Source organism: Canis lupus, chromosome 9 (assembly GCF_011100685.1).
Source record: "Canis lupus familiaris isolate Mischka breed German Shepherd chromosome 9, alternate assembly UU_Cfam_GSD_1.0, whole genome shotgun sequence".
Taxonomy (NCBI): Eukaryota; Metazoa; Chordata; class Mammalia; order Carnivora; family Canidae; genus Canis; species Canis lupus.
The window spans coordinates 581,911-609,605 of record NC_049230.1 but is presented as its reverse complement, the minus strand read 5'-3'; the positions used below and the strand labels follow the sequence as shown (position 1 = coordinate 609,605).

Below are 27,695 nucleotides of genomic sequence, written 5' to 3'. Positions count from 1 at the left end.
TCTGTGGCCCCCTCCTGGTGTGCACACGCACACACTCTCTCACACACACTTTGTCTCTCAAATCTAAAAAATGAGTAGAAATTAAAAGTCGTATGTGTAAAAACAAAATATAATAAATTCAACTGTCTACCATAAATTGAATAGAGAATTGACCCAAGGGTAACCAGAAGGTTAAGTATAAAAGCATATTTTTTCCTTCAAAAACATTAACTTTACAATTTGTTACAATGAAATGAGCTAGGCTTACAGAAAGGTATTTCTCAGACAATTGAAATATAGCCTTTTAAGAGCCACAGCTGTATTTTATTTATTTTTTGAGAGAGAAGAATTCCAAGCAGGCTTCAGTGGATCTCACGACCTGAGACCCCTATGTGAGCCCAAGCCAAGAGTCACAGGCCCGACCGACCAAGCCGCCCAGGCGCCCCATACAGCTGTATTTTAAAAACAACCTTTGGGATCCCTGGGTGGCGCAGCGGTTTGGCGCCTGCCTTTGGCCCAGGGCGTGATCCTGGAGACTCGGGATTGAATCCCGTGTCGTGCTCCCGGTGCATGGAGCCTGCTTCTCCCTCTGCCTATGTCTCTGCCTCTCTCTCTCTGTGACTATCATAAAATAAAATAAAAAAAAATGAAAACAACCTTTGATGAACCTTTGTAAAAATACCGTAAACTTCACTGGTTTCTTAATCCACATCATTACAAGCCTTGATTACTATACTGAAATTTAATTTGAAGATTCCTCCCTCAGGATCAAGGCAGGTCTAAGAATGATTGTCTTGCATTCAATGACTTCAAGTCACTGAACTTTTTTCTTTAGATTTTATTTATTTATTCCTGAGAGAGGCAGAGACGCAGGCAGAGGGAGAAGCTGGCTCCCTGCGGGAAGCCCGACGTGGGACTCGATCCCGGGTCCCCGGGGTCACGCCTGAGCTGGAGGCAGACGCTCCACCCGAGCCACCCGGGGGCCCAGATGTTCACTTTTGTAAACACAAAAGGTATCACCAGTTTTTATAGTTACTTCTCTCCTTTGCTACTTGGCTGCCATCTCTTTCCATTTTATTTTTTTTAAAGATGTTATTTATCCATGAGAGGTGTGGGACGGAGGCAGAAGCAGACTCCCCACCGAGCAGGGCGCCAGGTGCATGACTCAATCCCAGGGCCGTGGGATCGTGACCTGAGCTGAAGGCAGACACTTCACCGACTGGGCCCCCTGCGCCCTGCACACCTACTTTTTAAGGATTTGTTACGCCGCCGTTAATTCCTTAAAGGGATCTCTTATTGCCAGGCCCTCCTCTGCATGCCAGACCCCAACACGTTCAGCCACGTCACCGCCCGACGGCCAACATCTGGCCCCAACTCCTACTGCCCTGGTAAGTACGTGTCCCCACGGTCCCGGCGGCCCGGCCCCGCCAGAACTGCCGACGTGGTCCGCCCCGCCCCGCCCCGCCCCGCCCCGCCCGTCACCTCCCCAGGCCCCCAGCCCGGCGGGGCCCCGCGATCAGCGCCCGGAGGCAGGTTTGGCCGCCCCCGCAGGCAGCCCGCGACGCCGTTCACCGTCGGCTCCGCAAACGCCGTGAAGCTCCCGAGCCGCCGCCGCCCCCCGCGGGCCTTCCGCTTACATCACCCGGGGACCCCGGCGGCTGCAAGCCCTTCCCGGAGGAGCCCTCAACGGGGCGGCCCTTGGCGCCGCTGACTTCACGGAGCAAGAGAAGAAACGCTGGCGGGGCTCGGGGCCGCTCAGGACGCCGCCAGCGCCGGGGGCTACAGCGGCCGGGCCGCCTCGGGCCGTCTCCGACGCGGTGGAGCCGAGCCCCCGAGAGCGGAGCCTCCCGGCCGACCCGGTACACGCGGCGGGGGGCGAGCCTCGGGCCGGGCTGCCCCGGAGGGTGCGGCTCCCGGAAGGAGCGCGGGCCCGCCCGGAGTGGGGGCGGCGCCGGGGGGCGGGGCGGGGGGCGGCCGGGAGTCCGAGGAGCGGCCGGGCCGGGTCGGGGGGCGTCGGGGGAGGGGCCGGTCGGGGGCGTCCGGGTCGGGTCGGGGGAGGACTCGGGTCGGGGTCCGGGGCGTCGGGGGCGGGCCCGGCCGGGGTCGGGGAGGACTCGGGTCGGGTCGGGGGGCGTCGGGGAAGGGGCCGGCCGGGGTCGGGGGGCGTCCGGGGTGCGGCCGGGTCGGGCCGGGGGGCGTCGGGGGAGGGGCCGGCCGGGGGCGGGGGCGTCCGGGTCAGGGGCGGGGGCGGGGGCGGGCCCGGCCGGGGTCGGGGGGCACCGAGGGAGCGGCCGGGCCGGGCCGGGCGGGGGCTGAGGCTCCGGAAGAGCCCGGGTCGGGGCTCGGGCGCGCGCAGGGGCGCCCTCACCGTGGTCCTGGTTGAAGCCGGCGTAGAGCAGCCCGTTGCCGTGCGGGTTACACGGCAGGAGGTTCATGGCGCCGCCGCGGAGGGTCCGCCGCCCCTCAGCGCCGCATGCCCTCGGGGAGGCCGGGCGCCCGGTCCCGTCTGTCCGGCGGAGGCCGCCGCGCCGGAAGCGAGGGGCGGACGTGCGTGCGCGCGCAGCCAGGAAGCCGCGGAGCGCCGAGCGCATCCACCCGGGCCCGGCCAGGGCGGCGGGGGAGCGCCGAGAATGTCACGTGCGCGGGGCGGGGCCGCGGCGGGGGCGGGGCCTGCGCGGAGGGGCGGGGCCTGGGGCGGGGGGTCCCGAGGGCAGCCCACGCGGGACGGCGGTGCGGCCCCCAGCGGCGCCCGCGCCCCACCGCGCCCCTCGCGAGCAGCCGGGCCCAGAGCCCCAAACACAGGGAGAGGCTCCTCCCCGGGAACCATATAAATTAAGTGTAAGAGACTTCTTATTGGTTGAAAACAGTGAAAATAATAACAATACAGGGCAGCCCTGGTGGCTCAGCGGTTCAGCGCCGCCTGCAGCCCAGGGCGTGATCCCAGGTCCCGGGATCGAGTCCCGCATCGCGTCGGGCTCCCTGCGTGGAGCCTGCTCCTCCCCCTGCCTGTGTCTCTGCCTCTGTCTCTCTCTCTGGGTCTCTTATGGATAAATAAACAAAACTTTAAAAATAACGATAACAATACATTATACGGTTTTGCGATCAACAGCAGTAAAACGTACACAAAGATAGAGACGCGGGGGAAGTGGAAGTAGGTGGAAGATGGAGGCCCCTACAGAAACCCCGCGGGCCCGAGCCCCTGCGGCCACAGCCCCTCCCGGAGCACGGACCCCCCTCAAGGGACCCTGTGGGCGTGCAGGGAGCAGGGGACCCTCGGCCCGGGCAGTCAGTGCCTCATTCCCCGGGAGGGGGGCCTGTCATTAGGGCCCCGGGCAGGGTCTCACCTCGCTCGGCCCGCAGCCCCAGACTCAACCCTGCTGCCAGAGGCCGCCCAGCTGGCTGTGGCTGCTCCAGGCAGGCACTCGCAGAGACCCTGCCCTTCCCTTGGTCTGGGGCCCCCTGCGGTCCACACCTCCCTCCGTGTCTTTCTGTGACCGGCAGCAGGCGGCTGGGGAGGGGGCTGGTGGCCGTGCCCCTCACCGCAGCCTCTGTGACTTAACCGGGCACTCAAAGCTGTACCTCCCTCTGGAATAGGTTGAGTGGTGGCCCCCAGACATACTCCCGCCCAGAACCTGTAACTGTGACCCTGTTTGGAGATTCTTTGCAGGTGTAATTAAGGATCCCAAGATGAGATCACCCTGGATTTAGGGCAGCCTGAAGTCCATGACGAGTGTTGTCCTTGGTGGAGAAGAAAAGGCGAGATGATAGAGGGGATGGCCACCTGAGGGGAAGGCTGACGCTGCTGCCGTGCAGCCACAGCCAGCACATGCTGAGCACGGCCGTCGCCCCCAGGAGCTGGAGGGGGTTCCCCTTGGGGCCCCCAGGCTGTGGGGACATGGGTGTCCCTTGTTGAGCCATCTGCTTGAGGCAACCCCAGGACACCAGCATGGCCCACTGGTAGCTCACAAGCCTTCAGGCCAAAGATGGGAGCAGTGGCTGGAAATGAGGGCCAGGCTCCTCACTGATTCCCTCTCCTAATGGGGCAGGGGAACATTCTTACCTCTGGGACGCACACCGGGGCTGGACGGAGATGGAGGACATAGGGAAGTGTTGTGTTGCTTCCCAAAGCCCAGCTCTCTATCTCTAGGAGGAAAATGACATCTAATGTTTTAACAACATAGGCCACAGAAATGCTTCACGGAGCCTCAGGATACCCTGTGTGTCCCCGTGAGCCGAGGAGGGTCTCCATGGTGGGGGGGCGGGTACTCTGCGAGGTGTCTGGGGCTATGATGGGTTATTAAGGGTTTTCCAAAATGGGTGGAAATGCTGCGCAAAGCCGCCTGTGGGGAAGCAAGGTGGTGCAGAGGCACGAATGGGACCGACTGAGCCACTTGTGTCCGGGTGATGAGTCTCCAAACAACGTTGAGCATCAGACCCAGGTTGCAGAAGCACACCTCTGGTGTGAAGCGGTTTACACGAAGCTCAAAACGGCAAACGGAGCACGGCTGTTCGGGGGCAGGTATGCACGGGGATGGTCGCAGAAAGAGGGCAAAGGGTGTGGTGTACACAGAATCGGGGATGGCGGTACTCCTGGGGGCAAGACCCGGATCGGCCACAGCCGGGGGCACACGTGGTCAGCTGAGTGATGACGATGTCCGCATCCCCACCCCTGTACCCTATATATGTGGCTCCTTCCGGGGCAGAAGAGACTGTCCTGGATTGTCCAGGTGGGCCCTGAAGGTAACGACATTTTAAGGAGTGTCACAGTCACCGCAGAGGCAGAGATTGGGGACAGCCAGGAGCCAGGGAGCTGGAGCAGCCCCGAACTGTCTCCAGGAGCTTCCAGAAGGAACCAGGCCTGGCTGTCGGGCAGCACAGGTGCCCCAGCAGAGCAGCCGTGGGAGACATGCAGTGTGCAGACGGCTTTGGAGGCAAGGTTCTAAGGTGGCTTCACGTGATTTATTTCATGAGTAAAATGGATAGAGAGCCTCCCAAAAAGCCGCCACGCATCATCCCCATTTCGGAAGCGGAGTGTGAAGCAGTGGCCCAATTTCGGGGCGGCATCAAGCCCGCAGAGCACGCGGTGGCCCCGTGAGGCGCTCCCCACAGAGTCGGAGCGGGAAGCCTGCCCGAGAGGCTGGCACTCGGGCCCACGCCCGCACCTGACCGCGGCCCCGGAGGGGAGAGCCCGTGGGGCCGGGAAGCGGGCAGTGCCCGGGTCGGCCCGTCCTGCGCCGATGCCGCCTTGACCTGGGCCCGTTCTCCCACCTTCCAAACACGCGCTCGTCCACAGGCGGCTCACAATCGCCCGGGGTCTGGGGAGCTGGGGGCGCCCCGCTCCCGGGCTCGGCTCCCTTACCGCCTTCCCCCTCCTGCCCCAGACACTCAGGCCAGGATGGGGCGGGAGGGAGCCGCAGCGAGGAGCACGGTGGGAAGCCGGCCTCGCAGGCTCGGCTCAGCGGCGGGCTCCGGTGGGAAGAAAGGGTGAGAGGACCCAGAGATGAGAGAAAGCGGCCGCGACCTCAGTGGCCCAGCAGAGCGGGAGCGCCGAGCAGACCCAGCAGACCCCGCCGCGGGTCGGGGGCGAGGATGGCGAGCCCTGCCTAGGACGCGGCTCAGCCCCCGCTCCAGCCGCCCCGGTGCCACCGCGGGCCCGTCCCTGGCAGCCGTGTGCCGCCGTCCCCACCATGTCCCTCCGTCTGGCCAACAGCCTCTGGTAGCTCAGGGCAGCGAGCACACCCCCGGCCGGGCGCCAGCCCTCCTGGCTGGGCCCTCCTGTGTCTGTCCGTCCGTCTGTCCGTGGGGATCCCCTGCGGCTGGACCACCTCCCTTGCCCCCCAGCACTTGCCTCGATGAGGAGGCTCTCCAGAGAGGGCAGCTGCTCCACCTGCCGCTCCTGGGCAGGCCGATGCCACGGAGCCTCACGTGACCCTTTCTCCCGGGTCAGGGTCCGCTTGTGCAGCCCCTCACCGACGTGAGTTCTCTGTCCCGGAGGCTGCTGCGTGGGGCCGTGACCTTCACAGGGCGACGGAAGATGCACTTGTCCATGATGTTTTGAATCTAGATGCTTAAGAAGAGAATTACAAACATCTGGGGCACAATCAGATATTCCTGATTCCACTCTGGGTGGGTTTGCCAGCGGGGTGGGCCAGGGAAGAAACAGTGTGGGGGGCAGTTTTTCCAGGGTTCACTTTACATATTGTAGTACATTCACCACCAAAACATGCACGCTTTACTTCCATACCTTCCACTTGCTAAGAGCACTTTATACTGTGAAGTATGACTTGCAGGAGCATCCTCGGGCCATCCCAGGGCCATCCTGGGCCATCTTGGGGCCATCCTGGCCCATCCCGGGCCATCCTCAGGCCATCCCGGGGCCATCCTGGGGCCATCCTTGGGGCCATCCTGGCCCATCCTGGGCCATCCCAGGGCCATCCTCAGGCCATCCCGGGGCCATCCTCTGGGCCATCCCAGACCTCCCGGGACCATCCTGGGGCCATCCTCGGGGCCATCCCGGGACCATCCTGGGGCCATCCTCTGGGCCATCCTGGACCATCCCAGGGCCTTCCTGGGGCCATCCTTGGAGCCATCCCGGGGCCATCCTTGGGGCCATCCCGGGGCCATCCTCAGGCCATCCCGGGGCCATTCTCAGGGCCATCCCAGGGCCATCCTCAGGCCATCCTCAGGCCATCCTCAGGGCTATCCTGGGGCCATCCCAGGCCATCCCAGGGCCATCCTGGGGCCATCCTGGGGCCATCCCGGGGCCATCCTCAAGGGCTATCCTGGGGCCATCCCGGGGCCATCCCGGGGCCATCCTCGGGGCCATCCTCAGGGCTATCCTGGGGCCATCCCAGGCCATCCCAGGGCCATCCTAGGGCCATCCCTGACCATCGCGGGGCCATCCTGGGCCATCCTGGGCCATCTTGGGGCCATCCCGGCCCATCCTGGGGCCATCCCAGGACCATCCTGGGGGCCATCCCGGGCCATGCTCAGGCCATCCCGGGGCCATCCTGGGCCATCTTGGGGCCATCCTGGCCCATCGTGGGCCATCTTGGGGCCATCCTGGCCCATCGTGGGCCATCGTGGGCCATCCCGGCCCATCCCGGGCCATCCCAGGCCATCCTGGCCCATCCTGGGGCCACGATTACAAAGTGCCCCACCCTGGGAGTGCCGAGCATGGTGGAAATGTACCCTTATGCCCGGGGGCAGGAGCCTGAGATCCAGGTGTGGGCAGAGCCCTGGAGTCTCCTCACTGGCTCAGCCAGCTTCTAGTGTCCCCCTGGGGACCAGTGTGCTCCAGAAACACCGGAAGAGCCGCAGGTCACAGGGGCTTGGGGAACTATAGGATATTCCTTCTAGAACATTACCAGTCATCTTAAGGAGTGGCCTGGAGCCTGGCCCTAGGCCCTCAGCAGTGACCAGCACTGGCCGGGCTCATTTCTCCTCTCTGGGCCTCACCTGCCCATCTCCAGATAGAGCTGTTGCTTCCAATTCTCAGGCCCCTTAAATATCTAAAAATCTGTATATTGTGTATAGAAACTGAGAACACCTGGGCATCTTCTCATTGATAGTTTTTCTTTCTTTTCTTTTTTTTTTTTTTTTTTGATTCCCTGTAATAACCTCCCGCTGCTGCAGGGAGATGTCAGGCAGGTACCCCCAGGAAGCTGAGACCCTGCCCGGGTGATCAATAATATGATCAGAATCAGAAAGGACCAGCCGACAGCCCTACCAAGAAACAGGTACGCATTTTATTGTCGAGAAACATTTTCTTCAATAACAGGGCGCACTGCATTCCTTACCGAAACGGCCCAAACAGTAGTTTCCTTGCCGATCTGGATGCATTGTGACTACGTGTGGCTGCTCGACGCAACTAGAGATATCTTTGGCATTTTCTTCCCTTACCTTCATAACCTATGGAACGTCTTGTACAAAAAAATGTAGATTTACAGAAAAATATGCATATAAATCACTTATTGATCCCCAAACATGGTAAATAACATAGCAAAAACTGTATCAAATCCGTGTCAGACCCGAGCTGGATGGAACGGCCGAGTGTGATCTCTGACTCCCGCCTTGCCCGTCAACGAGCACGTGGGTGTGAACTGCAGGTTCACAAAGGGCCCTCGTGAGGTCGTGGGGTCGAGGGTCATCTCTCTCTCCCGCTGCTTTCCAGAGTTGCTGCACCTCACAGTCACTGCGTGAGCCGCTGCACCTCCAAAGCAGGTCTATGAGGGAGGCCACGCTGGTGTCATCAAGAGCCAAGCCCCCGGACAAACACGCGTGTCAAACGAGAGCTTCGTGCTTGTCCACGGAGAAGCATCGGAGTCAAGCTGTGTCCTCAGCGCTCAGAGCGGCTGGGTCGCAGGAGCGATCGGCAGGTGTGTTTCCGGCCCTGGAGCGGGCTCCCGCCACCCTGTCCTTGTCCCTGTCCCTCACGGGACTGCCCAGCCTCTCCTGGAGGCCCGTCCGTGCTCCTGCTTCAGGAGACCTTACAGCTGTTCCTGGGGCAGCGCTTGGGCGGGCTCTGCGGCGGCCGGGCAGCCTTCACCTTGCGGAGGCCGCTCCTCTTGTGCGTGGAGCTGGCGGTGAGGGAGTAGGAGCGGCCGTGCATCATCCTGGCGTTGAGGCCGCTGGCCATGGAGAAGGATTTGAGATGGCCCCTCAGGGCCATGGGCAGCGGGAGCTTGTCTACCAGGTGCACAGGTGTGCAGGACACCACCGCTCGGCAGCACAGGTCCTGCAGGCTCAGCACTTGGGGAAGGAAAGGAAACCGAGTTTAGTTCACGTGCCTGACACAGAGCGACACCAGGGTGGACCCGCCACCTCACCGCCTCCCTGCCGCACGCCCTGGGCCGGGCTCTCCGCCCACCGCGCCCGCTCCCGGCCCTCAGGACACGGCCACCGGGCAGCCGGGCCTGGAGACCCGGCTGCCTTCCCTCCAGGCCCCAAGGTGGGCAGACCCGGAGGGGAGACGGCGGCCGCTGAGGTCCTCCCCCAGGACTTGCCCGACCGCGGCGTGGGGTGAGAAACCAAGGGTGTCAGGGGTGACCGCCCTCCCACGTGTGACCAGCTGTACAGGGGCGGGCTCGAGAGCACGCCTCGGAAGCCAATGCTTGGCTCTCGTCTCCACCATTCCTCGTGGGTCAGGCCCCCCAGGATGGGGATGGGGGGCCTCCTGGCACAGCCGCCACCTCCTAGCCCCGAAGGTCAGGCCCGGGGGGCCCAGCAGGAGCTCTCTCGGCACCGTGGCTCTCAGCTGGGGGTGGTTTTGACTCTGCGGGACACTGGGTGTCCATCCACAGCTGGAGGCGGGGTGCACATACTGACACCCCAGGAAACCTCCCGTCCAAGCTGGAGGCAGGGCTGCGGCCGAGAATCCCTGATTAAAAGAATCGGATTTTGCTCCCTCAACCCTGTGCTGCCCCACTCTACGACTAGATTGTCTTTCCTTCCTGTGACAGCCGCCTGCTGACAGGGGCGTCAGAGGAAATCCGTGGCGGAAATCCACGGCGGCTGTCCCAGCGGGGTCCCCGCAAGGTGGACGGGGTCGGCACAGGCGTTTGGGTGGATTGACACCAAGGCTCTGAGCAGTTTCCAGCCTCAGGTTAGAGACTGCCAACAGCGCTCGATGCTCTTCTGTCTCTCAAGCTCCCCTCTTTGCAAACAAAATGAGTTAAAGTGAGTCATTCCCGACGCGGTGCTCTTCCCAGAACCGTGGGCGCAGGGCGCCTGCCCAACACCTGTGCACACGCACCTCCGCCTCTGCGCCCACACAGAAATGTCTCTCGTGAACTTTCTGACAGAAACGTTCTAGTGATTTCTCTCAGATTAAACGCATTTACTCCGAGGGTGGACGCGGTGGGAGGCGGCCCGGGGCGGGAGGAGGTGCCTACCCTTGCTGGGCCTCCAGAGCCGGTCCATCCCGTGCCGCAGCAGCACGGTCCTGGCCAGCTCCGTGAACGACTCCGTGATGTTGAAGTTGCACAGGGGGCTGACCTCGAAGAACGTGACGCCCAGGCGCTCCGCGTAGGCCTGGGCCTGCTCCGTGGGGACCTGCCGCTTGAAGGCCAGGTGCAGCCGGTTCCCCACCAGGATTTTAGGGACCCCGGGGGCATGCTGCGGGGTGAGAGAGAGGCAAGCGTGTTACCTGTGCCAGATTTGGTGCTGGCTGGCACCGCTGGGCGCACAGGCAAATGCACCGTCCTGGACTCGTGCCCACCCAGAACCGCGGACCGTGTCCTACGGAGGCAGGGTTTTGCAGACGTGCTTAGTGAAGACAAGGTCGGGGGGTGGGCCCTAAAGCCAGTCATTGGTGTCCTTGTCAGGGGAGGAGGGGACACGGGACTCACGGGGCGCACACCGCGTGCCGGCAGAGGCTGCAGGGGGCGGGAAGGACCCTCCCCTGGGGCCTTGGGAGGGAGCCGGCCCTGCCGACGCTGGATTTTGGACTTCTGGCCTCCAAACTGCGAGACAATAAATTCCTGTTGTTTCTGGCAATGTGTTTGGGCAGGTGACGGGACAGCCGTGCCACGAGGCGGTTCTGACCCCTCCGCGTCCACCATGGCTGTCCGGCGGCCCTGGGAGCGTCCACACTGCGGGCCGGGTGAGTCCCCACATGAGGGCCCATGCTGTTCTGGGAGGTGACTGTCTGCATGCTGCTGGAGCCTCATGTCTGGGCCACGTGCCCGCCCCCCACGTGCCCACGCGGACGGCGCCTGCCACACCGGGTCCTACCTCGTCGATCTCCTTGATCCACCGGTCGATGCCGTCAAAGGACCAGCGGTTGGCGATGTCATAGACCAGGATCACGCCCTGCGGGTAGAGGCACCGGGCTCACCTGCAGGACAGGCGGGCACAGCTCGGGGCCGCGCCGGCCAGGCCGCAGGCGACTCGGTCACGGGCTCACACCCAGCTCAACTACCAGTTTACTTATTTTAACAGAAAACCTATTATTCTTACTTATCTACCAAGTAGAGCAGCTAAATTGTCATTCCTGGTGGTATTTCAGGAGCTCGTCAATGAACCCCCAAATGTCCAGGTGAGGTGGGCACGGGCACCGCATCCCCCACGTCCAGCAGCCGCTCTAGGGACGCGGCATGTGGGGGACTGCAGGGCCACTCTCTGGACGGAGCGCTCCCCTGAGCGTGCACACGGGCACACGCACGGCCACAGGCACACGCAGGCACCACCGCGCGCCTCTGGGCTGAAGAAGGGCCTCTTGCAGACCTTGCACCAGTCCCCAGGCCAGTGCCACCCTGCCCTCCAGGCGCCCACTAGAGAGCCGCGCGGGGTCATTACTCGGTGAGGCTGACCTCCCGGCTTGGGGGTGTTACCTGTGCGCCCCGGGAGTAGGAGCGGAATATGGTACAAAATCTTCCCTGCCCAGAGGTGTCCCTGCAAAAGACAGTGGAGGCCAGTGAGAGGAAATCACGGCTGCCCCGGAGCCGAGCAAACGTGCTGCACGGGGACGCGGGGACGAGGGTGGGCTGCAGCTCCAGGCACATCCTCAGTATGAACGGCTCCCCCGCCCCCCAGCCCCGGGCAGTGGTGACCCGGGCCTGCCTTCTGAGTCCTCGAGGAGCTGAGAGGGGGGGGGCCGGGCCCAGGGTTCTGCAGGGCCCGCGCCGGAGGATTTCTGCGGGTGAGGAGCCGTCGAGGGCAAGGAGGCAGGCCTGGGACGCCAACCACTGGCTTTGCAGGGAGACCGGGGCTCTTGCACATGAGGGCAAACCGGGGGGCCAGAGCAGCCGAGGAGGCGCACATGCCGCCATTGACTGAGAGGGTGGGCCCTGCTAGGACACGCCGCTCACACGAGACAGGGAGTCACAGGAAGGTCTAGCAGGTGCTTTGGGGCGGCGTGCGGGAGGGACGGGCTGAGAGTGGGGCCCGATGGTCTCCTGGGAGAGAGAAGCCCTGGCCCCGCAGGCCTCAGGCCTGGACGGGGATGGCGGGTGGCGGGCACAGCAGGCAGGGGTCGGGTGACAAGAGGAGAGGGCCTGGACCTTGTGGACCCACGGCAGCGGGAAGCCCAGAGGACACCAGGGAGGGCTGTACCCACAACCCCGAACATCCTGGGGTGCTGGGCAGCGGGAAGGGGCCGGGTGCTGACCCCCCCCCGGCAGGGGCACCTGCGGATGGCAGCAGAGGGGCGTCCAGCTCATGGGGCTTGGGCCTGTCCAGGCACAGAAAGCCATGCAGGTGGCCCAGGGGCAGGGGTAACATGGGGACAGTCATCAGGCAGGTTGCGGGGGGGCGGCCAACCCAGTGGTCGGTCAAAGCAGGAAAGCCTGATTCTCCCCCCAACCCGGAGCTGGAGGAGCAGAGGCCGGGTGTGACCCAGACCTCAGAGCCAGGGCTGCAGGGTGGGGGTGGGGGGCAGGGGGCGGAGATAGAGGCCCGTCCAGACCTGGGCGAGGGCGACTTGCTCCCAACCTCCCACATCTGCGGAGGTCTGTCCCCGTCACAAGCGTGGACCCTCCTGGTACCGGGGAGGCCCTGGGTCTGCCGGGACCGGGGGCCTCGACTCACCAGAGCTGCAGCTTCACCCTCCGGCCGTCCAGCAGGATGGTGGTGGTCTTGTAGTCGATGCCTGTGGGGGGGCGGGGCAGCTTAGTGCAGCTGGCCTCGAGGTCACTCTCAAGCCCACGCACTGGAGAAGAGAACCCTCCTGGGGGACAGAAAGGACTTCCCACCCGGCACAGTCACAGTTTTCGAGGTGGACAGACCGGACCCTGCTTGGGTCTCCTGGGCTGGATCGGCCCCGCCCCCCCCCCCCCTCTGTGGGGCCTCTGGCCTTCTGGTCCCTCGCGGCCCGACCTGCTGCCCGATTCATGCGCAGCACAGCCAGGGGACCGGGTCGGGGACTGTGGTTCAGAACCGATTGGTCTGGGGGGAGGGGGGGAGGGGGGGAGGGCTGACTCGCCCCTGGCCTCCGTGACCCCACCTCCCATCCTGGGGCTGCTCCCCTAAGCTGCACTCCCAGGCTAAACCCAGATCGCGTCCCCAGGTTATCACACTAAGGATGTGAAATGAAACTTGTCGTGTGGGAAATGAGATACGAAGAGTTACTGCAACTGTGTAAAGAGTAACCCTGCGTGTATTTGTGCGTGTGCATGCGGGGGGGGCGGGGGGGGGGCGGGAGGCGGGCAACACCGAGGAGCAGCCCACGTCCACCCGGAAGTTTCTGGCGTGTGTTTATGTTTGTTTACCCCAATCTTTCCCTGTTGCCAAGTTTCTTCAAGGAGCATGTGTTTTACTTCTAAACAGAAATGCCTGGCCCAGGGCGAGATCCTGGACAGATGGCCATGCTGAGGCTTTGGTGCCCCCACAAAGCCCCGAGAAAGAATAGCACATCCACGAACCGTCCTGTCTTTCAAGTAGGCTGAGCGCGGGACACGGGGTGGGGGGCTCAGCCATTGAGGGTCTGCCTCCGGCCCAGGGCGAGACCCCGGGGTCCCGGGATCGAGTCCCACGTTGGGCTCCCCATAGGGAGCCTGCTTCTCCCTCTGCCTGGGTCTCTGCCTCTCTCTGTGTCTCTCAGGAATAAATAAATAAAATATTTTTAAAAATAACAAAAGCTGAGCGCATCCCTGGGTGTGCATGGTGGAAGGTGACACGGGGCTGGCTTTGCATCCTGAGGGGACAGTGCCCAGAGTCAGGGCGGACCGCGGACATCCCAGGCCGGCAGCTTCAGGCTCCAAGAGATGACCCTTTGGAGCGACCCCAAGGGCTCTTCACAGCCCCTCAAGGTCCCACCGAGGCATCCAAGGGGCAACCACCAATGCCCGCCGTCTGGCTTTCGCAGTGTCAGCGCTGCGCACACGTGATGGACGTGCAACACACACATAAGCGAGCACGAAGCGCTCGCCTGTAATAGGGTCTGCGCACATGCAGGCATCAAGCAGACCATGTGCTAAAGAGAGGGTACAGCCGCATGATACACACGCGGGACGCGCCCATCGAACGTGTAGAAGCAGTCAAAAACCCACCCGGAGACCGACTTCAGAGTTAATTTCGGAAACGTTTCCTTCCTGCCCCGGAACGCCCATGGCCGTGCCCCCGCGTGCAGCAGCGAGCAGGCGCCCACGGAGCCGGGCCTTGGCGGGGGGCTCTCGGTGCTCACGGGCTGCAGAGCCGCTCCGTCTTTGACCTGGGAGGTGCACCCACTGTTTGGATTGGGTTGGCTCCTTTGACTCACAAAACGTCCTCATGTACTGATTTTTTAGGTCCACAATAAAAAAAAATAAGTTTTCATAAATTTAAAAGAATTTTAAAGGGTTAGGCTTTTTTCCCCATTTTGTTTTGTTTTATGTTAAGTAATCTCTCCACCCAACATGAGCTTGAACTCACCACCCTTAGATCAAGAGTTGCATGCACCACCAACCGAGCCAGCCAGGCCGTCCCAAGCACCCTTGTGTTTTTAAAACTGTGCTTTTTAAAAATATTTTATTTATTTATTCCTGAGAGACACCGAGAGAGGCAGAGACACAGGCAGAGGGAGAAGCAGGCTCCCTGCAGGGAGCCCGACACGGGACTCCAGGATCACGCCCTGGGCCGAAGGCGGCCCTAAACCACCGAGCCACCCCGGGATCCCCCTGTGCTTGGTTTTTGGTTACAGCCGTCATAGATGCACATGAGATCAAGTGTCAGAGACTTAACATGGAAAACGACAGGTCCTGGTCCACAGTCCACCACTTTTCTGTATTTCTTCTCCTATGTATCTCCAAATTTGCAAACAACATACTTGTATTCCTACTTCCTGACTTTTCAGTTTAGGCGTTAATCCAATTCCCACGGTGGAAGGTGAAGATGTAGGTCTCTTTCATTGACTTACTCCACATACTTCTCTCTCCCTTATACACACACACACACAGTATAGTTATTTGCATTTTAGCTAGATCAATATCCAATTTTACATCAATATGACCAAGTAAACAGTATCTGTGGCTGGACCATGTGGTATCCTGTGTTCATATGTCCTTCACATACAACTTTTTGTTTTTACTAGAATTATAAATTGCCTTTTTGTTTACTTGCTTAGTTTTCTCTGCATTTAGCACTAATGCATCCCTAAAAGTTCTTCCAGTTTTCTTTTTTTTTTTAAAGATTTTACTTATTCATGAGAGACACACACACACACAGAGGCAGAGACACAGGGAGAGGAAGAAGCAGGCTCCATGCAGGGAGCCCAATGTGGGACTCGATCCCCAGTCTCCAGGATCACATCCTGAGCTGAAGGTAGATGCTTAACCACTGAGCCACCCAGGTGTCCCGCTGGGGTTTTGTTAATAAGATGTTGGGCCTCCTGAACCTACTCCACGATTTTCTTAGTGTCTCTTATTTTGCTTCTCTCTCTTTTTTTCAACATTCTGGAAAATGGTCTCAATGTTCTCTTTTATCCTTCCTCTGAAATTTTTATTTCTTCCATCACATTTTCAATTTCCAAGATCGGGATCCCTGGGTGGTGCAGCGGTTTAGCGCCTGCCTTTGGTCCAGGGCGCGATCCTGGAGACCCGGGATCGAATCCCACGTCGGGCTCCCGGTGCATGGAGCCTGCTTCTCCCTCTGCCTATGTCTCTGCCTCTCTCTCTCTCTCTCTCTGTGTGACTATCATAAATAAATAAAAGAAAAAGAAAACAAATCAATTTCCAAGATCTTTATTGTTTTTGGATTCCTCCCTTTTGAGGTTCTGCTTCTGGCCATGGCTGCACAGCTCCTACCGGACTGCCTTCTGCAGACAACAACTCTCAATGATAGACGATATATAAAAACCAGTGACCCTAGAACACCAAAGAGGGACCGGCTTTCACCACTTTCTCCACTTTGGCGTCATATCTTGCAGCAATCATACAGTTCAGGGCTCACCAGGTGGAAGATGAGCTGGGAAGTAAGATAACACAGATAGGGAGAGAGCAGTAGAGCATCCTGAAAGGCTCAGGCACCAGGACCCAGCCTAGCCTCAAAGGAGGCCTGCCCTTCAACTACCGGGCAGGCCAGGCCATAAAATCCTCTTCGCTTAGACTGCTTGGAGCTGACTTTTTTTTTTAATTCAAGTTAGTACATATAGTGTAGTATTGGTTTCAGAAATAGAATTTAGTGATTCCACAAGTGACTCCACCCAGTGACCCCATCCTCCTACCCCCCCCCCTCCAGCCACCCTCCGTTTGTTCTCTATAGTTAAGAATCTCTTATGGTTTGCCTCTATCTCTCTGTTTTTATCTTTTTTTCATTTTTCCTTCCCTTCCCTGATGTTTATCTGTTTTGTTTCTTAAATTCCACATGAGTGAGATCATAGGAATTTGTCTTTCTCTGACTGGCTTACTCAGTCAGCATAATACCCTTCAGTTCCATCCATGTTGTTGCAAATGACAAGATTTCATTCTTTTGATGGCTGAGTAATACTCCATTGTATACACACCAATCTTCTTTATCCATTCATCTGTGGATGAACATCTGGGCTCTTTCCATAATTTAGCTATTGTTGATAATGCTGCTATAAACATTGGGGTGCGTGTGCCCCTTCAAATAACTTTTTTTGTATCTTTTGGGATAAATCCCCAGTAGTGCAATTGCTGGGTCGTAGGGTAGCCCTATTTTTAACTTCTTGGACCCTCCACTCTCTTTTCCAGAGTGGCTGCACCAGTTCACCTTCCCACCAACAGGGCAAGAGGGCTCCCCCTTCTCCGCATCCTCACCAACATCTGTGGTTTCCTGACTTGTTCATTTTTGTCATTCTGACTGCTGTGAGGTGGGATCTTGTTGTGGTTTTGATTTGTATTTCCCCGATGCCGAGTGACGCTGAACAGTTTTTCAAGTGTCCGTTGGCCGTTTGTATGGACATTTCTTTGGAGAAGTATCTGTTCATGTTTTCTGCCCATTCATTTTTAACTGGATTATTTATTTTTTGGGTATTAATTTTGATGAATTCTTTATAGATTCTGGATACTAGTCCTTTATCCAATATGTTGCAAATATCTTCTCCCATTCTGTAGGGTATCTTTTAGTTTTGTTGATTATTTCCTTCACTGTGCAGAAGCTTTTTATTTTGATGAAGTCCTAATAGTTCATGTTTGCTTTTGCTTCCCTTGCCCCTGGAGACGCATCTAGCAAGTTGTTGTGGCCTTGGTCAGAGAGGCGGCTGCCTGTGTTCTCCTCTAGGATTTGGATGGTTTCCTGCCTCACATTTAGGTCTTTAATTATCATTTTGAATTTGTTTTTGTGTCTGGTGTAAGAAAGTGGCTAGTTTTGTTCTCCTGCATATGATTATCCAATTTTCCCAACACCATCTGTTGCAGAGACTGTCTTTTTTCCAGTGGATATTCTTTCCTGCTTTGTCGAAGATGAGTTGACTGTAGAGTTGAGGGTCCTTGTCTGGGTTCTCTGCTCTGTTCCATCGATCGGGGTGTCTGTTTTTGTGCCAGGACCACACTGTCTTGTGGAGCTGACTTTTTGTTTGCACCAAAAATGTCCAGTCCGATAGAAAACCCACAAAGCACAGTGAGTGGAGAGAGGAACAGAAAATGTCTGACATACAAATCCTGGAAAAAGCTATAAAAGATAATGGGTTAACATCTTCCCAGAACAACGTATGCTGACCCGTGTCTCAGACTTTCACTAGTAGTGAACAAGAACTTAAAAGGGAACCCAGCTCCACATTAGCCCATGTGACTGACCCTGAACTCAGTGACTCAGGTGCCAGCTCCCATCAGAATGGCCCTGCTGAATAACCTGCCCCTCCGCTAGGCTCACCCTCACCCCTGACCCCGGCCCCTGACCCCAGGAACACCGACCTAGTGGTTTCCTCTGGAGCCACGAGTCCCCACCTTCTCCAGGTCTCTCTGCCAGGCTGCACGCTGCGCCCCACAGGCAGCACCTCCCAGAGTGGAGACTTGGGGAGGGGGTGGGTGGTGCAAGCGGGGTGGGAGATAAAGCTTGAGAAAGCGCTGCTTCCCCGTGCAATGTGTGCCTTGGTTTCTCCCGATGGGGAAGGTGGGAGTGGAGACCGGCCACGGCCGCTGGGCCACGTAGGTTCCCAGCTGCGAAGGCCCCACATGGAGGAGCTCAGTGGGGCCAGGGATCAAATCCCAGTTCTGACAGGCAGCGGTTTGCTGGTGCTCCCCCGTGCCTCAGTTTCCCCTACCACCTGCTAGAGCGCACGTGCCACGGCTACATTACAGCCTGCGCGCCTACCCCAGCAGCGGCCTCACCTCAGCCAAAGCTTCACCCTTCCCGAAGGCCCGGGTCTCCGCCGCCGACCCCCCTCCGTGGCCAGAGTCTCCTGCCCCCACAAGCTCGTGTCCTGGACCTTTCCCTTTCATCCCTGCCCTGGGTCCTGTTCTCTCTGACTTACGTGTTCGCTCTCCTCCTACTTCTAGCTCCCCCTCCCCGACCTGTGGCTGCCTCCACACCTGGACATCGGCAGTGTCACAGAGGGGATCAGGACTCATGTTCGCCGCACTCCACGGATTCCCTGAAAACTGTGTCCATCAGAATGAAATAAAAACACGCAAAACCTTCTAGAACAAAGCCTGTTGGAACGCTCATTGAGTGAGTCAGAATAACGCAGAGGAGAGATATAATTTTAGCCTTCTTTAAAAAAAAAAACAAAAAGGAAGCGTCAAATGCCAAGCCATTCACTCCACTTTTAGCTCCGCATGATGAATAAATAATTTAGTTCAGCTCATGCACCACCTGCTTATTTCTATTTTAGTGAGCAAGCAGGCGTTAAATGTGTGCCGTCACGTAGCAGAATTCTCTTCTGGTGTAAATATTGGTTAAATATCACTTACAAACATGTTCATCTTTGAGTAGCTGACTCTGGAGACGTGTGTCTGATGCTGAATGAAAACATCAGAAAGCAGAGCAGGGCCTGCTGGAGGCGGGGAGGGGGCTTCCCTGGGGGGGGGGCACGCGCTCTGGGGCAGGGGCTGCTGCGCCAGGCTGTGGGCGAGCCAAGTGCCACTTGCTCGCTCACTTTAAGGTCGTTCCCTTTGGGGCCCGGCCTGGCTCAGCCAGAGGAGCGGCCAACCCTTGATCTCGGGGTCGTGAGTTTGAGCCCCGCTTTGGTCGTAGATGTCACTTAAAAATCTTGAAACACTGAAAATAAATAAAAATACAATTATATGATGTGACCCTCGCCTCAAAGAAGACAAATGCTCACGTGTCCTTCCCTGAGCTGGCCACGCTTGGCTTTCGGGGTCCAAGGGACCCTCTGGAGGGGAAGCCGAGGGCGGGGAGGGCGCGGGGCGGGCCCGAGCTCCCGGATGGCTCTGAGAGCAAGTCACATTCTAGTCGGGGACTCGAGGTGCGATCATTGTGTTCATGCAGCGGCAGAGACTGGAGCGAAGGGCCGTCATCTCTCCGCAGATCTCCTTGGGGAAGAATGTTCCCTGAATGTTTCTCCTTCCTCGTTTTCCTCTTTGACACAACAAAGAGGTGGCTTCAGCTGTTCCCGGAAGAGGGACGGTCCGGGGCCTCCGGTCACTCGTCCACACAGCTCCCACCCCTCGCGGCCCGGAGCTACTCGCTCCCCACTCGGGAGCTAGGTTTTCCCGCGTGCCCAGCCGGGGTCAGACGCTAGTCACGCTACTGTGGCCCCGGGCGCCTGATGCTCGGCGCTGGCTAGCTGCATCGGGAGCCCCGGATTCTCACAGCATGGGGCCCGGCACCCCGCGCGCCCCACCACCAGCGACACCCGGAGTAGCCAAGAACGCCTCTGAACCTTTCCTCGGGTGTGGCTAGGAAACAGCCTCTGTCTCCAGAGTCGCAACACGTCCAATTCACAGGGCTGCCCTCACTGTGGCTCGGGGCCGCCCCTCAGCTTGGGGTCCCGGGGGACCTGCACTCAGACCACCAATGGGGCGTGGCGGGCCGGCCCTGCCGGGCCATCCTCCCTGTTCCCTCCCTACTTTGCACCGCCGGGAAGTCTTCACCATCATCCAGGAAAGAAATGAGGGCAGCAGCATCTTTGATGTTAAAGTGCCCGGTTCTTGACGGTATTGGCCCGTTTGCAGAAAGCCCAGGTCAGCCAGGGGCTGCCCTCCCGGCCCGGGGGGCAGTGTGCGCCTAGGGCCCCAACGCCTCCTGTCCGGGGCAGTAGGGCCGCTTGGTCAGCCGGCAGTGCTGTGTCCTGGCCTGTTCCCGCACACGGGGGCTGCACGTGTCTTCAGAAGGAGCCCCGACCTCTGGAGTTGCAGAAGCTGGGGTGACATGACACCTGGGGGAAGATGCCCTCGTCCCTGGGCATGGCCATGCCCGCTGAGTGAGTGGCCCAAAGGCGGACAGTAAACCCGCTCACCTGCCTGAGCTCCTGAGGATGGTTTAGGATGAACCACCCCGCACTCCCCTTCCCCGCTTGTGGGGAAGACGCGGGGCCTTACTTCATGGTCAGTCACTGTGGTCCCAGGCACTAAGCATCAGAGGGCGAGGGGCGCCTGTTTGTCACCATGGATAGAGAGAGGGGGTGAGGCACCCGCCAGGGAGGTGCTGGGCAGTCAGCACCGCAGACGACCAGGCACAAGCACACGGGCTGCCCTGGAAAGCCCACCGAAGGCGTCTGCGTGGGCAGCGGCAGGGGCCCCTGTCGGGGCGGAGGCTGGCGGAGGCCAGTGGGTCTGCCGAGCAGAGCGCCCAGGGCCCAGAGCCACCTCCCAGGCTCATGCGGCCGGGTCCTCACAGCCCAGGGGAGCGCTGGGCACTGCAGCAGGCCCTGGTTGCCCCCAGGCTCTCCACACCCACGGGCACATCCTTTGGGCCACGTGTGCCGAAGCCAGGTCAGCGTGGGAAGGAAGGAGGGAGTCCCTGTGCCAGCTCCCGGCAGGCCCCAGCCCTCTGGCTCACCTGCCAGGGGAGGGCCGAGGTGGGGCGCGCGTAGCAGGACACGGAGGTCCCTTGCAAGGCCTTCCCTCCCTCATTCAAAGGGCAGGGCGGCAGGCAAGCAGCAGCCGCCGAAGGTTCCAGGAGGGATTCTATTCTCCCCTGCAGCCTTGGGGCGGGGGGCTGCCCACGCAGTGATGTCAGAGGCCTGGCCTCGGGAGGGGATAAGCACCCTCCGCCGTCAGGCCCCCGCCTGTGGTCGCTAGCAGCGGTGGCCCCGGGAGATGCACAGGCGTCCAGCCCGGCCCCGCACAGGCGCTCAGGGCCCGGCGCAGACGCCCAAGCTCTCGGGGCGGATCTCAGCCCTGGGGGCTCTGGCTTTGCGTCTCCTGGACGTCAGGCCAGCACGACGCTACTTAGACCCACACGGCAATGGTCCACCTTCCGGACCACGCGCTTCACTCTAGACCTGAAGAAACAGATTTTACTTCCAAACAAATTTCTTAGCCTGGAGGTGAATTCAACGTTCTCCATATTCACCACTTTCTTTTCCTCGTTAGGGTTACACCTTTCGGCCTTCTGGATTGGGGTCCACTCAAATTTAATACAGATATTTACGATTCTGGCTCCGTAGATTTTTGTGAGAAACAGAGAGAGAGAGAGAGAGAGAGAGAGAGAGGCAGAGACCCAGGCAGAGAAGCAGACTCCCTGTGGGGAGGTCAATGTGGGACTCGATCCCGGGACCCGGGGTCATGCCCTGGGCTGAAGGCAGACGCTCGACCACTGAGCCTCCCAGGGATCCCTAAATAAATAAAATCTGAAAAGAAAAATCTCTTAGTGGGTGGTAAGTGCACAGCGTGCGATGCAAACGGTGGGCTCCGTGGCCTCCGACACAGCTCGCTGCTTCTCTTCGCCCCAAGGGGCTGGGCGAGGGGTTCGCGGGTGCGAGCAGTAGGCCCAAGGCAGGAGCACGTGGCTGTCACCCCTCAGCCCCCGCGGTGCCGTTGCCGGGCCACTCCCCGTTCTCCGGGGTCGGCGTCACCCTGGTCCGAGCACAGTCCCCGCTGCAGGGAGGAGGCCCCACATTTCGCGGGGAGGCGGGGCTGGATGATGGCTTCTAAGGAGCAAATCTGACCCAATGCAGCTTCAACAGTTTCAGACACGCGGAGGCAATCGCAACAGGCGTCAAAGGGCAGCCACGCGGAGGCCGTGCCAGTGCGGCGGGTGGCCCACAGGAGGCAGAGGCAGAAGCTGGCCTGTCCTGAGGAGCGCGCCACACACCGCAGAGGACGAGGAATAGAGGCTTCGAGTGTCCTCAGACTTGGAAGTGAAGGCCTTATAAATCGTGTTTCGAATCTGGAAGTGGCCGCCCAGGGAAACCGGCAGAGTCACTGTGAGGTCTGCACACCTGCGTGCGTGCGTCTCCGGGCAGAGCCTGGGCAAAGGCCAAGAGAAGGGCGAAGGCCCCGTGACGAGGTCGCTAAGTGAAAGCAGCGGCGGTCCTCACGGGAGAGAAGCCACTTCTCTGGGCCGCTTCTGAACCACAGGGCCCAGCCTCAGCAGCCACCGCCCGTGCTCACGACGCTGTGCAATCTGGGCCCGTTATTCACCCTCTCGGGGCCTAACGCCGTGACCTACCTCGGGATGATCCCTGTCCTCTCTGGGCCAGGGAAGGGCGGGCAGCAGTATTATTAGCTGTTAGCAGGAACCGAACAGAGACAGAAAGATGGGATTTTCCTGCTGGCAGAAGGAAGCTGGCGGAGCGGCGGGAGAAAGTTGTCAGAAAACACCCAGTTTCCGTGGGAAAAAGGCTGGGAGGAAAGAGGGTGTAGAATTTACTGTCTGTTCCAGCTCCTTCCGTCTCCCAACGTAGAGACTCGGCAGTCAGAGAAGGGAAGGCAACACGGTCCTGGAAGCAGGGCCAGCTGGAGCCCGGGGGCCTCACCCACCCGCGAGACCAGCCCCGCGGGGCCGCGACCTCACGGCGACTTCACTGTCCCCACGGGGCTGGGCCGTGCAGGCCTCTCCCCCAGCACCTCCACCCGGAGAAGGCGCTGGCCGGGCACCCACCCTGTGGGCCCCGGCGCAGGGGCTCGGGCCTCGGCTACTCTGGGGGTACCACCGCACTGCAGCAGGTCTTCAGAGGAAAGACAGACCCGGAGGGCCCAGCGTAGAAGGAAACGGACCCAAGGAACAAAGGACAGTCACCCCGGTTACTTCATGCGGTGGAACAATGCAGCAGAAACTGTAAGCCGGTAAAATAAGATATTTTTAAATGAAATTAATCATTTAAATAAAAACAATTTTTTAAAAGATTTTATTTATTTATTCATGAGAGACACAGGGAGAGAGGCAGAGAGACACAGGCAGAGGGAGAAGCAGGCTCCCTGCGGGGAGCCCGAAATGGGACTCGATCCCGGGACCCTGGGGTCACGCCCCGGGTCTGAAGGTGGCGCTAAAACACTGAGCCACCAGGGCTGCCCAAAAAATTTAAATGAAAATTGTACAAGTAAGGAAAAAAAACTGCAGACCGAAACGACCGCACCACTAAACTAATAAAAAAAGAAAAGTTAGAAACGTCTAGAAACAGTTTACTAAAGTGAAAGTTACCAACCAATAGGAAAGGCTTGAGATGTCCACAGAGATCCAGAAGGAAGAGGCAGAAGGTCCGGGCCTCAGAGGGAAGCAGAGGCATGTGGAATGCGACTGAAACCCAGCCGGAGGGTAGCGGGTGGAGCAGGTGGCCTCACCGCCCGGGGGGGTACCCATGCTGTGACCCTCACAACCCGCGGGTCCCCGGGGCTACATGGCCAAGGAGGAACCAGGTGTGCTGACCCGGTGACCGTCACCCACGGAGGTCATCCTGCACTGTCACGAGGGCGCCTAACAGCAGAGGAGGGAGACCGAGGCAGGTTGGATGGTACAGCACGGGCACACACTGCCGCTGCGGCAGCAGGAAGGGGCCCAGAGCCGGGGAGTGCAGGAAGGTTCTAGAAGCTGGGCAAGCAAGCAGACTTACCGCTGGCACCTCCAGGAAGGACACAGCCCCAGGCCCGGGACACTCAGATAGTAAATCTGTGTGGGGGCCGCTCAGCAGCCTTAAGAGACCTGAAGCACGAACACCAGTCAATGTAACAGTGTTTTAGGGCCACAAAGTCAACTTCCCTGAAGTTAAATATGAAATCCGCAAATTCGGAGAGTGCACAGCGTGCCAGAGGTCCAACACGCAGCGTCGGCAGCTGACATGCTGACACACGCTGACCTTGGCCACGGCGGCTCACCTGGGGCTGAGGGCTGGGAAAGGCGGCCTGAGGACACCTTCCACCCTCTGACCCCACCCGCATACTCTCCACGGACCAACACAAGGGACAGATCTCCTCAAACATGAAAACGCTCAGGAAATATGCCCCTTTCCTGGAAAATGGCTGGAAATGAAATGTAGCTAATTAGAGGGAGAGCAAAACGCAGAGGTCCCAGACCCCGCAGCGGGGAAAGGATTCCTGTGGCGCTGAAGCCCGGAAATACCTGATGCCGAGGGCCTGCGGGCAGGTAGGCCTGGGATCCGGGAGTGAGAGCCACGGGGCCAGGCGGGTGGGGGATGGAAGCACGGGCTGCAAACGCCCTCTCCCTCCCCAAGCCCCCAGCAGAATGCAAAGTAGAACGTGTCTAATAATAATAATAATAATAATAATACTGGGAAAGATTTCAACTTCTTAAAATCCCTGGAAAGTGTCTTTTTTAACCTAAGTCCTCCCTCGGGGTGGAAGAAAGACCTTTGGGGGAAAGTGCTAATTCGTTGCTTTTACAAACGCTCAGTCTACAAATAACAAGAAAGAAGGTAACGCAGCAGAGCCACCCAAGCTCTGTTCAAACCACCAGGACACCCACTCTGTCCACACTCCTCCCACCGGCCCACATCGCTCACCCACTAGGGCTCGTGCCCCCAGCCACGCAGTTTTAGGAGCACCGTGCTCTATGTGCCCGATGTGTCTTCCTTCACCTCTACGAGCTCCTGCACCCACTGAGCCCCAGGCCCTGCGGAGGAAACTGCAGACACAACCCGCTGCCCTCCTGGAGCCCGAGCCCCAGAGCGGCGCCTGCCAGCAGAGCCCTGCTACAGGGTCACAGGCCAGGGGCTGCTGTTGAGCACTTGACCCACGATTCATAGGAACCTTTACTTGTGTTTCATTGTAACTACTTTATTTTTTTTTTTAAGATTTATTTATGATAGACACACACAGAGAGAGAGAGAGAGAGAGAGAGAGAGGCAGAGACACAGGCAGAGGGAGAAGCAGGCTCCATGCCGGGAGCCCGACGTGGGACTCAATCCCGGGACTCCAGGATCGTGCCCTGGGCCAAAGGCAGGTGCCAAACCGCTGAGCCACTCAGGGATCCCCCTACTTTAAATTTAAAAATCACATGTCACTGATGGCACCACCTTGGATGACACAGATCTGGAATTAGAGACGGAATCTGTATTTTCACAAGCGCCAAGGTTGACTCTCACACCCTCAACCTCAGGAATAGTCCAGGTTCTTGGCATCGGTTCTCCGGAACCTTCCCGACCTCCTCCCAACTTTCTCCCCGGCCCAACACCTCCAATCTCACAGGCCCGCCCCAGGCCATTCCACCTGAGCCTCTCCTCCCTGCTCAGAAGCCCCAGGCTCCCCTCTCTGCCAGCTCTGCTGACCACTGTTTCCCTTCGCGTCCCTCACCCCGCAAACTTTGCCCTGCACCCCTGCCCCTCTTGCCTCAACTCAAGTTCATTTGCTGCTGAGGTCCTCTGGACCCAGGACGTCCTCCTCTGGACCGTTGCCTCAATTCTACCCTGGTCAGGGCAGGAAGCACACCTGCTGGCTTGAACATCAACAGACCCCTTGCTGGGCCGCCCTCCTCTGCTCCTGGAGACCCCGACTGCAAGCCCAGGAGACAGAGGGGGCAAGACCTGTGTTGGAGGTGCGCCTGGAGCCTCTGACACAAGGGCTGACAGGTGCCCTTTGCAGCCACCCGCACCGTCAGAGCGGCCTGCCTGGGTGAAGACCTGACTCGGCCCCTGCCCGCTGGTCCAGCTGGATGCCCACCTCACTGGCCTCCCCTCGCCATCTCTCCCTCCTAACGCCGCACACCGCCTTGGGGCCTCTGACCCTCAGACCCCCAGACCCCAGCTTTGAGGATCCTCCACCCCCTGTCCTCCCTGAGCCCTGTGGCTTCTCCTCCACCTGAACCCTCACTCCTTCCCTTTCCGTGGTGCTTCCCTTCCCGCCCTCAGGCCGCATTCCCCAGGGTCATTTGGGTTTCTTGCCCTCCGGGATCCTGTTTGCAGAGGAGGAGCCTCTCCAGGCTGGTTAGTTCTCTTGCTTCCTCTCCCCTCGGCTTCCATCCCTCCCACGCGCAGAGCCTCCACCTGGGAGCCTCGGCCCCGTCCCCTCCCGCCCGCTCCGTTACCCCCACGCATCCTCTCCAAACGCGCTCGCGGCCTCCCAGCCGGGCGCACGCAGCAGCCCCGCTACCTCCTCCCCAAAGCCCACCTGCGTGGTCCGCCCGCCTCCGCCGGGGCCGAGGTACCCCAGAGCCCTGCCCGGCCGCTGGCTGCGCGAGGAAGCGGACCTTGGGGAGACCGTAGACCGACGTGCCGCGCTCCCCACGCGCGGACCTGGGGTGCAGCCCGGCCTCCTGCGGAGCGCGCGCCCGACTCAGGCCCAGGGCCGAGAGCCTCGCGCGCCTGGATCCCGGCCCTTCGCGCGCTCCACCGCCTGGCTCTGCGCCCCCGGGCGAGGGCCTCCCCCGGCCGCTGCGCCCCCAGCTCCTCGGCGCGCTCCCCCGGTGCCCGGCTCCCCGCGCCCGCCGCGCGCTCCCCCGGCCCCTTGCGCTCGGCGGCTCCACGCCCCCCGGCCCTCCGCGCGCTCTCTGGGCCCCCGCTGGCTCCCCGCCCAGCCCCTCCCAGCCCGCCGCCAGGACCCCAGCCCGCCCCCGTGCGCTCCCGGCACCCCTCCCTCCCGCCCCCCCTGCGCTCCCGGCGCCCCCACCGCGAGCTCCCGGCCCCCCCCACCGCGAGCTCCCGGCCCACCTCGCCCCCCCCGTGCGCTCCCGGCCCCCCTCCCTCCCACCCCCCGTGCGCTCCCGGTCCCCCCACCTCGAGCTCCCGCCCCCCCCCCCCACCGCGATCCCCCCGGGCTCTGCTCCCGGGTCCCGGCCCCGCGCTCACCCGCCGGGTGGCCGTAGGGGGACTCGGCCGCGCCATCCTGCAGGCTCGCCAGGATCTCGCCTTTGCCCACGTCGCTGTCGCCCACCAGCAAGAACTTGAGCAGGAAGTCGTAGGCGCGGACCGGGCTGCCCAGGGTGTTCATCGTGCGGCCGCCGCCGCCTGCGCCCATGCCCGGCCCGCGGGAGGCACAGAGGCCCCGCGGTCCGCCGCTGACAGCACGGAGCCCCGCCCCGCCCGCCCCGCCCCGCCCCGCCATTGGCCAGCCGCAGTTGCTAGGGCGGCTGCGCACGCTCATTGGCTGCGCTGCCCGTCCATCTCCCCTCGTCTCCGCCCCTCCCGGGAGGCTTTGGTCTTCGCCGCCTCTGCGGCCGGGGGCGGGGCCGGGGCGAAGCGGGGCGGGGCGAGACGCGGCTGTGACGGCCACAGCCAATGAGGTCCGGAAGTGGGCGGGCCGGGGGCGGGGCCTGGCCTCCCGGCTGCCGCGCCCTCCACGCGCTGCCACCTGCAGACTTGGCGGGGCCGGTTCAGTTGGCGGACGTGCAGCCGGGAGGCCAGAACCAGGTCGTCTGGCGTCCGGGGTCCCTGTCCCGCGTGGGCCTGGGCCCGCGGTGTCCCCCAGGATTTCCCGGGGCCTCGTCTTTGTCCCCGAGCGCGTGGGCGCGAGTGCCCGTGTGTGTGCGTGCGCCTGTGCACGTGT

The 27,695-nt window shown here is 60.5% G+C and overlaps 2 protein-coding genes and 1 long non-coding RNA gene across 8 annotated transcripts in view; 1 reads left to right on the top strand and 2 right to left on the bottom strand.

Annotated features, from left to right (window-relative positions):
• WDR45B (WD repeat domain 45B) overlaps positions 1-2,522 on the bottom strand; it is a 41,079-nt gene extending 38,557 nt beyond the window's left edge. For 4 of the 5 annotated variants that reach the window (XM_038546212.1, XM_038546206.1, XM_038546207.1 and 1 more), the window contains exon 1: positions 2,348-2,522. In XM_038546212.1, the coding sequence (XP_038402140.1) occupies positions 2,348-2,414 (67 nt within the window). In that variant the 5' untranslated portion in view covers positions 2,415-2,522. Of the gene's footprint in view, positions 1-1,616; positions 1,767-2,347 lie in introns of those variants that run through there. The other variant, XM_038546208.1, reaches the window with a different exon arrangement.
• LOC102154540 lies at positions 1,476-18,852 on the top strand. Of its 2 annotated transcripts, none has more exons than XR_005364097.1 (5): positions 1,476-1,838; positions 7,615-7,718; positions 8,153-8,357; positions 10,490-10,582; positions 18,354-18,852. It is a non-coding gene; the product is annotated as an uncharacterized LOC102154540 (long non-coding RNA). The 2 variants fall into 2 exon arrangements; XR_005364096.1 differs by lacking the exon at positions 1,476-1,838 and adding an exon at positions 2,725-4,498.
• RAB40B (RAB40B, member RAS oncogene family) lies at positions 7,706-27,220 on the bottom strand. Its single transcript, XM_038546213.1, has 6 exons — positions 26,999-27,220; positions 12,508-12,568; positions 11,313-11,373; positions 10,714-10,791; positions 9,873-10,095; positions 7,706-8,730 (listed from the first exon to the last, which is right to left on the bottom strand). The coding sequence occupies exons 1-6, from the start codon at positions 27,165-27,167 to the stop codon at positions 8,459-8,461; spliced, it is 864 nt and encodes a 287-aa protein (XP_038402141.1). The 5' UTR covers positions 27,168-27,220; the 3' UTR covers positions 7,706-8,458.
• Between the last annotated feature and the right edge of the window lie 475 nt (positions 27,221-27,695).